This window comes from Phaseolus vulgaris, chromosome 9 (genome assembly GCF_000499845.2).
Source record: "Phaseolus vulgaris cultivar G19833 chromosome 9, P. vulgaris v2.0, whole genome shotgun sequence".
Lineage (NCBI taxonomy): Eukaryota > Viridiplantae > Streptophyta > Magnoliopsida > Fabales > Fabaceae > Phaseolus > Phaseolus vulgaris.
Genome location: NC_023751.2, coordinates 32,507,598 through 32,518,389, shown reverse-complemented (window position 1 = coordinate 32,518,389; position 10,792 = coordinate 32,507,598). Strand labels below are relative to the sequence as shown.

Sequence of the window (10,792 nt, the reverse complement as noted above, 5' to 3'; positions counted from 1 at the left end):
CTTGGCCTGAGCTGACTTAAATCAACTCAACCCGGGGGCCGACATGACTCGACCTTGTACCAGGTTGACTCAGCTAGACCTCGTACTATGCTCAGTTCGACTTGGTTCCAAGCCGACTCGACCTATACCCGGGTCAACTTGGCTCAAACTGGTACCAGGCCGACTCAGCTCAACCTCGGCTTAAATCGACTTGGCTCCTCTTAGACCCAGGTCGACTCAGCTCCACCTGGACATAGGTCGACTCAGTTGGGCATGGACCTGAGTCAACTCGGCTGGACTGGACCCAGGCCAACTAGGCTCGACTTGAGCCCAAAGGCTCGATCTAGGCCCTGATATACTCGACTAGACATGGGTCTGTGTCGACTCGGTACAACCTGGACCCAAGCCAACTCGGCACAACCTAGGCTCGAGCTAACTCAATACAACTTGGACTCGGGTCGACCCAGACCCGGGCCAACACGACTCAACCTGGGTTGAACCGACTAACGCGACTTGACATGGGTTGGACTTAAAATCCAACCCAAAATTCATTTTGGAAAATTCAAAAATGCATCCAAATGCAATTAAATGAATTGGACTTAAAATCTAAAAATATAGATTTGGATTTGAGATAAATCCATTTAAATGGACTTAAAAGTAATATGGATTTGGATAATTATGAATTGGATTTGACAATTTGGACTTTTTGCCCACCCTTATATGAGATGAGTGTGGATAAATAAGATGTGTGCGAAAGAAGATTAGTGTGAATGATAAAGATAAGAAGAAAAATATAGATGAATAAAATAAGTGTGAGGAGATTTATATAAAAAGTGAGAAAAAAAATTGTAAATGAGAAGATTTATTATCTTTTAAATCAAGACATTTAGATTAAAAATAATATATATTTTATAACATATAAATTAGCATCAAACGTAACTTATAATATATAAAGCTCTCACTAAATAAATATAAAATATATATTATATTTACATTAATGATCATAAATATAATAATATTTGTTTAACCGATACTAACACATATTTTTCTAAAAAATAAAAAATTAAAACATATATTTAATATTATTAAAATCGACTAAGTCTTTTCTAATATTTTTAAACATTTTTATAATTATTAAATATATTTAATATTATTAAAGTCGGTAACCTGACTTTAATATTTTTTAACATATTTATAATTATTAAAAATATTGAATATTATTAAATTCATTTTTTTAAATATTATTATATATCATTCAAATTTATAATACAACATCATTAAAAGTGTATAAATAATGTATGGTGTTAGAATTGGTTTAATTGATTCAATAATGTATCATATTAGCCGATTAAAATTTTGAACATTATCTCCTTGTTATTTCGTTCAATTTTAACAAGATTATCAAGAATAAACGTCCAAAAAAGAGGTTAGCTTTATAAATAGAGAGAGTTTAAATAGAGCTAATAATAAAACACATTTTAAAAAACCTTTTTTAAGTGGTCTGTAAAACGTTAGTAGAGGGTCATCTAACATGTTATAAACGCATTTACAATTTTTTTTAAAAGGGATAAAAAAAAATGTAAGAGTAATAGAAGTTAAGGTAATAAGAATTTATATATATATAGATTAATTCGTCCAAGTAGACAAATAGACTATCTCTACTTCTGCAACTTCAAAATCAAATTACTAACTTTTAGTTTACAAATAATATAGGTTAAAGGTCTCACGTCGACAAGAGATTGAGATAATTCATTATTTATGTGGATATAAATTTTATTTAAAGTCCACTTCATAATATAATATCAGAGTTATTTTTAAGTTTATTCTAACAAGTGTTTCTTAACTTTATCAGGTCATCCACTATCGGGTCGTTATTGGACCACCCATAATATGTTGTCTCACACACGAGTTGTCACTCTCGACTCGAGGAGGTACGAGTCACCCGTTATCGGACCGATATCGAATTACCCATATTAATGCCACCTCCACGCTAATTCCACAAAGTCTATCCAAACTATCTACTATTTTTAAACTTCATCATGAGTTAAAGAATTAGAAACTTTTAAGAGTCCAAAATTTTGAAGTAAGCAGTGAATACTGAACATCTCTCTAGCTTCAAATGTTCTGAAATTGATTGAGATAAGCCTTATCATTTGTTAAGAGCATGGGGCTTTACTGAACGTGATTCAAAGTAAGCACTGCGGATAAACAATCAAGATGTTGGGGTGCTACTGATTTCCTTGCTGAGGAGAAAGCAAAGAAATTGAAAAAGCACGAAAAAGGAGAAGAAATGAAATTCAGTGAGTTATTGTTTATCCAATTTATTTTCTCTGCTTTCTCTTTCTAAATACCTTGCTCAAATGGGATGACACCTTCCATTATTCCTCATATCGTTACATTATTATAATATTGTTTGTTCTGCACTTGTTTTGACTTTCAAAATATTATTTTTCTTAAACAATGTTTCTAATTACTCTCGTCAGTATGAAGGTTATGATCTAGTCAAGGAAAAGAAAGAGACAGAAACAAGCAAAAGATTCTGAAACTGAACAAGTTATGCAAATGGGTTTTGAAAGAACAAGAGGTATAAACGTTTCTCCAGATATTCAAAGCACAACAATGTGTTAATGTATCCTACAGTTGTATGCATATGTAGGGTTATTCTGATACTACTGCTTCTTTGCAGTGGTTTCTGCTTTTGAGACCAGAGGTAGTGTAGAGCAGGTTTTGCAAGTTCATCTGCTCCATTACCTAACAATGTTAGTTCTGAAATTTAAACACCGTGAATGAGGTTGAAGAGAGCAAAACACAACGAGATGTAGAAACGAAATTTAGTTTTTGACAACAAAGTCGACTAGACGACAAGATGCAAAGCTAAACACATAATTAAGTATAAACAAACCAACTTAAGTGATAAGCACGGTTAAGGCACAATTGGGCATCCGTTTGGACTCTAAAGCAGGTCCATAGCAGTCATAGCCCATCTAGAGCAGTATAAATAGCAGAAGGGGCACAACACCCAAGGTACTTAGCTCTCGGTGTGACTTGATCGTCAGAGTGTCTTCGCAGATACTCCTCCTATCGTGTCCAGATCAAAGGAGACCCAGCTGGAAGAAGACTGACCAAAAGACCGGAAAGACGAGAAGATTGCAATAAGAGAAAGTGTTCTGCAGGGTTTAGGTCTTGTAGGAACAGTTTTGTTAAACGACAAAGAAATTTTGATTGAATGAACATATAAGCCCGGCATAGGTAGAGCATGATTTATGTCACATGAAAACTGCTAATGACAGCTCCCAGTAAAAGTCTCGTATCATAAAATAGAACCATACCATGTTTGTTTGTAGTATAGGAACATTGCCAATGAAGTTTCTGATGAACATGTTTGAAAGAGGTTTTCTCTTCTCAAAGCCTATTGTCTCTACATTAGTCTTCTTGAAAAGGTTATGTTATAAAATCAAAATATGTGAATCCGAACGTATATCACGATTGACATCAGATCATACAAACATTATAGAATCAGAGCCATATGTTATATTAGCAATATATATCATCAATGTGAATGAGGAAAATTAAGTGCGAATAAGATGCTAATGTATTATGAACATGGAGACTCAAAGTTAAGTATCTATACAAAGAATGCAATAAATATAATCTGTCTAGTATATTTTTGTACAAAAGAAATTTGATAAGAGAAAAAAAAATGAGTAAAGATTGATTTAGTAAAATCTTATAAAAAATTTTAAACTATCTAACTTCAAACTTCATCACAATCTCTAATAGAAGACATGCGTCTTCTAGTATCATTTTTCTCAATAAAACATATAGTCTCTTAGTTTTTACCGAGAGTAATACTATCTTAAGCAGTTGTCTTAATGGTGTTTCAATTCAATAATGAAAATCACTCACTATTCATTATCTTCTCCACATGATTATATGTGTTGCACGAAACTTAGTTATGGTAGTTATGTTACTATATAAGAACCTGTAGCGACAATTGAAAAGTAATTGAGAATTGTTGAGTTCAACTTATGTCCCTTGTAAACAATGAGTTGAGAAAGACTTTATTGTAAGACAAAAACTTAATGTTGTAATCTCTATGATAGTGAAATATGTCGTGAATATAAATTGAAATGCGTTAATACTTTAACTCTCAAGCATAGTTTTAGTCATCTCTTGGAGAGTTTTGTTCTTTCTTTTCATGATCTCATTTTGTTTAAATGGTTTTGGTGAAGAGAAATTGTAGTATATGTCATAAGATTCACAAAACATCTTAAACTCTCCAATTTTGAAATCGGTACCATGATCACTTGATACTAGAAATACAAAAACCTTTCTCCACATGTACTCTCTTATAAAACACCTTGAACATCATGTTTGTCTATATAATTTTCTTCACATTGATCTCTTTCATTTATACTCATTTCCTTAATTTACACTCATTTTCTTCACTCACACTCATCTCTTTCATTCACAAACATCTCCTTCATCCAAATCATTCCCTTTATCCACACTTATCACAATCATCCACACTCATCTCCTTCACCCACTACAAAAAAAATTCTTTTGTTTAGTTTTTTTGTTCATGTATACTTTTGTTAAACATCGAGTGTTCTATGAAAAACTTATTTTTTTAAATTATTACCATTACTGTCAGTCGCACTTATGCAAAGTAAATTGATATTCAAAATATATTTCATTTAACGTCAATAAAGTTGAAGTTAAAATAAATAGATTTTAAAATAAAAATCCATTAGTGTCAACTTAACTGAGAGTAAAATATTTTAATTAAAAATTAATAATAAATTAACATCAATTTAATCGATAATTTTTTAAAAGTTTATGTTAATGAATTAGTGTGAAAGTCTAAAGAATGTGCAATCCAAATATGATATTATTCATTAATTTTTTTTTCAACTTTTACTTATTAAAGTTAACTTTTGACCAATTTTTTTTATAATAATTTACTTATTTTGAAGGAATAAAAATATTAATTTAATCTCATGTAGTTAAATTTATTAAAGTATTTTGTCATTAAATTTTAATATTTATTGGCAATTTCATAAGAAGTTGTGTTTTCGAAGCATCAATTTAATTAAGAAGATGTAATTGTTGTATTTTTTTCAAAATTTGAAAACTAAATAACCTAAACTACAAAAATGTGACTCTAACTTGGACACAACAAACTTAAACTCTTACCGAAAACAACATTTATAATTTTTCATAAAATCTTATAATTATGTGATTTATAGAAATTGTTTTTTTCTATTTGTTGTAAGATCAATTTCACATCATAATTTGTCTCTAACTTTTTTAATAACATATAATTATCAAACTTTTTTAAGGGAATTAAATAAATCTCCATTTAAAAACTAGATTATCAGCTATTTAAATGTTCAAATATATTTTAAATGTTCACAACTCAAAACAAGACAAAAAATAAAGCTATTTTTAATTATTTTAAAATACAATTAACGTACTTCATAAACTTAGTATGAAGAATCAATTAAAAATAAGGATGTCACTTATGAAGAATCAATTAAAAAGAAGGAGGTTTGTAACATTCAATAAAAAAAAAATATATATATATATATATATATATATGACTATTAAGAAGGGAGAAAAAAACGAAAAAGATGTGATATATAGATATTGTAGGGAATCAGAAATAGAAATTCAGAATATAAATATTATAAAGAAAATTCTCAGTCTAATAGGAAAATTAATTTTATTTGGGACAAATATCTCGTTAAAATACTTTAGTAGAAGAAATTTAAAGAAAAAAAAATGAACTCTCCTTAAAATTATTTTATACATAAGTTAATTTGTAAAAAAAATAAAGAATATTTTTTCTAATTCTTAAATTTGTTTTTTTAATTTATAGATGAGTTAATTAATTTTAAATTATAAATTTATTTTTTCTATTACAAATTATTATAGAAGAGTTTTTTCAATCAAGTTATAAGTTAGTGTTCATAATGTATTTTTTTTTCTTAGATTGGAAATTGAGCTAAATAATTAACTTTTGAACAAAAAACTTAAAAACCACTAAACTAACTCCATATAATACCATCTAATCATGTGTTATCCTATTCAAAGTATAAAAACAAAACTTCATGATTAATTGTCAAATGGTGAAACAAAAAAGCATGGAAGATTTGAAGTAACTAATTAATGATTGACACAAGATTCATAACTTGTTTTCTCAAACAAAAACATAAGAAGCAATGAAGAATAGGTTGAGAGAGTAATTAGAAAAGTTGAGTAAACATATATATGTGGTATGCATGTGTAGCAGCTTTTGCCTTGCTTATGAGTTACTCATCATTCATGAGCAGCATGTATGAAGTGTGTCAGTCTCCTCTGAATTCTTGTTTTCTTGTTTTCCTTCTTCAAAAAAAGTGTGATCTTCTCTCTCTTTCTATGTCTCAATATTCCTTTTCATCTTTTCCTCATCAAACTCACTCCTTTTGTGCCTTTGGACTCACTCACTCACTCACTCTCATTCTCCTACTTTGACTCATGCCACACCACCTTACACAAACCTCCATGCAATAACATGTAACATGTAACATCTCTCACACTATATAATCTCCAACACTCCTCTCATTTCTTCTCTCAATTCTTCTCACCACCTCCTACCAAAGCTCTCACCACCATACCAACATGCAAGTCATGAAATCCGTCACTCAGGTGGAGCCAACGCCACCCTCCTCCTCCTCCCTCTCACTGGGGCTCAACATGATGAGACCCTACGAGATGGTGCACCACTTGGTGTCATGCAACGCCGTGGTGGTGTTCAGCATGAGCGACTGCTGCATGTCCACCGTCGCCAAGCGCCTCCTGTTCAGCCTTGGCGTTGGCCCCACCGTGGTGGAGCTCGACGAGCAGGCCAACGGTGCCGGAATCCGCTCCGTCCTCCACCAGCTTGCTGGAGCCCATCAGCCCGTTCCTGCTGTCTTCATTGGCGGCAAGTTTCTTGGTGGGGTGCAGACCCTCATGGCCAGCCACATAAATGGCACCCTGGTTCCACTCCTCAAAGAAGCTGGAGCTTTATGGCTTTGAATTGAATTCACTCTTTATATATAAAGATTATGTGAATCTCCATTAGGGTATCTTATATAGGGATATGAATATAAAATAGGTAGATGAATAGGTGTTACACAATTTTATTTGTGTTCTACCCAAAATATTTCTATCCATGTTTGTCTAATATGAACAATATAGATGCTTATGTATAATTCATCAATATTTTGATTCAATCTTCTCATCTTTACAAAGCTTTTATTAGTCCTGTTTTTGCTAGAAAAAAAGAATAATGATTTTTTTAATTAAAATATATGTTTACTGGAATTAATAATATATATAAAAGAAAAAAATATGCATGCAAATTCTTTGAAGAAGAAGAAGGAGGAAGGGAGTGAAGACAAGTAATAGCACATTAGGTTATGAAGGTGTGTGAGAGATATTTTAACACTAATTATTTTTGGAATACAATTTTGAGATAAGGAAAAAGCTTTTGGATTTAATTTATATATAAAAAGATTAAAAAAATAAGAAAAAAACAATTGTTGTGTACTGTATTTATATATAATATCATGTTTTTATTATCTTTGAATAAGGAAATCATCATCATTGGGCTTTTGTAGCATGCATCGCTTGCTATGCTGATTTTGAAAACAAATGTTCAGCCAAATTGGGTATCTTGATTTGTTCACTTTTTCTTCTGTGGTTTGTTATTTTTTCTGAGGGAAGGCTGCAGAATGACCTCACCCTGTCATGCATGGTCATGGCATGATAAATAGCCAAAAAATTTAAAAATCAGTATTTTACTCTGACACTATTTTAGGGTAAAAAATTACTGTTAAAATATTAAAATTACAAAAACACATTTATATAAATCAGCAATTTTAATTAATTTATTCATTAATAGCAATCAAGTCCATATATAATATTTTTTAATTAAAAACGAAAACTGTTTACGAACCTATATATAGTTGCATTTATAATAATAATCAACCCGTTCAATAATTTCCATTATAAGTAAATTAAATATAGATTTTGTAGAACATGATCGTTGCAATTAGCTAATATCTTCTCATATATTATTAAAAAATCCCCAAAATTAATATTTCTGATTCTGAATAGAGAGTGTAAATTTGATAGTGATAAATGTTGGAAGAAAAAAGGCATGGCATGCGGATTAAAAGTGAGAGAAGGTGTGGAGAGAAAATGATTATGGTGATGAAAGTGTTGAGAATTGATGTATAACGGTTAGAAAATGGTGATGGATTTGCATATTGTATGGTTTGGGAAATGTTGAACGAAATGATGAGGAGGATATGAAATTTGACCGTGATTCGTGTTGAAGAAATGGAAGAAGAGGAAGTGATGTGAAGGTACCTTTTGCCCCAATCCCAATCTCTCTTTCTCTGCAATCTCTGCATTCTCTGCTTGCGTTTTCTCTGCATTTGACCGTTTTTTTCACATTCCTTTGACTGTCACTCCTCATTTTCTTTTCCTTTCCCATTTTATTATGCTCGAAACTTTCAACTAGATTAATGCTATCAATACTCAACTTTTACACTTCACTTCAGTGTGAGACAAATTACTGTAAAATTAATATTTTTACTGCAATTTTCTACATTTGCTGTGTAAATAAAAGTGGCAGCAATTACTGTAAATAAAACTTATACATATGAAATGTATAAGTTTTCTGACAACTAATGTAGAAGTGTTATAATTTATTAGAACAATCATCTTTTTCATGATTTTACTAGAAATGTTCTTTTACAAAAAATAAATTAATTCATTATTTTTATTTGTTCTTTATGTAGAGAATATTTTTTAAAAGATTTACAATATTTTTGCGCCAAATATTCAATGTTTAAAATTTACTCATTATTAGTTAAAAGTTGTTCGGTCAAGAGAAGTTTTGTTACATTGTGGTCCAACAACACCAATAAATCCAAATGTTAGATTAATAAACCTATATGGATTGAATACTTCTTAATTTAGTGGATCTATAGGATTGTTTAATTTAATTGCTTTTAGTTTCAATGTAAATGTTACTTACAAGGATAATGATTCCATACAGGAACGTTTCATTCAATTCCAGCTGGATGAACACCAAAATCACCAAACCATCATGGAAGCCATAAACGACTCCATCCAGTCCACCCTCACCCTCCTCTTAAAACATATTATACCTCATCCAAACCACCAAATTTCCCCAATTGGAGAAATCCCCTTTACCCTAGCAACCACAACCACAACACCCCTCACTACCAATTCGCATATCCATGTTTAGCAAGTCATTCCTAACCCTAACAATCATTAGCAATACCAACCACCACCCCTTCCCAATATTAGACCACCTAAGTTGCAACTGGCATTCTTTGAGGACTCAGATCCCTTGGATTGGCTATTTCAGGCCGAACAATATTTTTCATTTTATCATATTCCCCCGGATCAAAGGATATCTATTGTCGTTTTTCACATGAAGGGTGAAACACTTAGCTGGTTTAAATGGTTGCACCATAACAACTTGGTCATAGACTGGGTATCCTTCACCCATGCCCTTGAACTCCGCTTTGGACCTTCAACATACACCACCATCAAGCATCACTCTTCTAACTACAACAGCTCACCACGGTAACAGAATACCAATCACGTTTTGAAAACTCTGTAACGACACGGTGGGTCTCACCCTAGATATTATTCTCAACTGTTTTATCTCGGGTCTCCACCCAGATATTAGTCGAGAATTGTTCATTCTTTACCCATACTCAATACTCAAGCCATTGGCCTCGCTAAACTCATTGAAGATAAATATTATGATTCCAAACCCAGAATCCCACGCCCTTTTCAAGCTCACAACTCCAAGCCCACCAACATTTTTTTCGATCATCAACCACCAGAACCAGTCCAAACCACCACTCACAGAATCCCCTACCTATTAAACGTCTCACACCAACTCAATTATAAGAGCGTCGCGCACAGGGTTTATATTATAATTGTGATGAGAAGTTTATCCCGGGACACAAATGCACACCTTTTCGGTTCTTGTTGCTTTTGGATGATCCAAAACCACCCCCAAAACCTTTGGGGGAACCATCCACCACTATCGAGTATCCAGAGTCCATACATTTTCATTTATCACCACTTACCTTATCTAGTAATACATCTCCCAAACCCTAAAATTCAATGAAATAATTCACAATCTTTCAGTAATTGTTCTTATTGACTCTGGCAGCTCCCATAATATATTACAACCCCGTATTGCTCACCACCTCCACTTACCCATTAAACCTAGCCCACCCCTATCTATGATGGTCGACAATGACGCCTTTTTCCAATGCCAAGGCATTTGTCCTTCGATTGACATTGCTCTACAACTTCAACTTTTACCATTCCCTTTTACCTCTTATCCATTGAAGGAGCGGATGTAGTGTTGGGTATTGAATGGTTGCGTACCCTAGGACCTATTAAGACAGATTTCTCCATCCCTAGCATCGCCTTCAACCAGCAAAATCAACTTGCCACTCTACAAACTGCAACTACATCCACACCCACCCAAACATCCTACCACCAGTTTTTTCAATATATCTCTACCAACTCCATTGCATCCCTCCACCTACTATCAATTGATAGCCCATCGTCATCCCCAAGCCTGTTAGAAAATAACCTACATACCCCATCTTCTCCATTGTATTCCTTACCTTTCCCCATCCAAGCCATTCTCCTACAACATCACACAATTTTTCAAAATACCCCTTGGGTTACCCCCACTAAGACCACATGACCATCACATACC

At 32.5% G+C, this 10,792-nt stretch overlaps 1 protein-coding gene across 1 annotated transcript; it reads left to right on the top strand.

Annotated features, from left to right (window-relative positions):
- Positions 1-6,642: 6,642 nt before the first annotated feature.
- Positions 6,643-7,041, top strand: LOC137822408 (glutaredoxin-C1-like). The gene has a single exon (XM_068627294.1). The coding sequence runs from the start codon at positions 6,643-6,645 to the stop codon at positions 7,039-7,041; it is 399 nt and encodes a 132-aa protein (XP_068483395.1).
- The last annotated feature ends 3,751 nt before the right edge of the window (positions 7,042-10,792 follow it).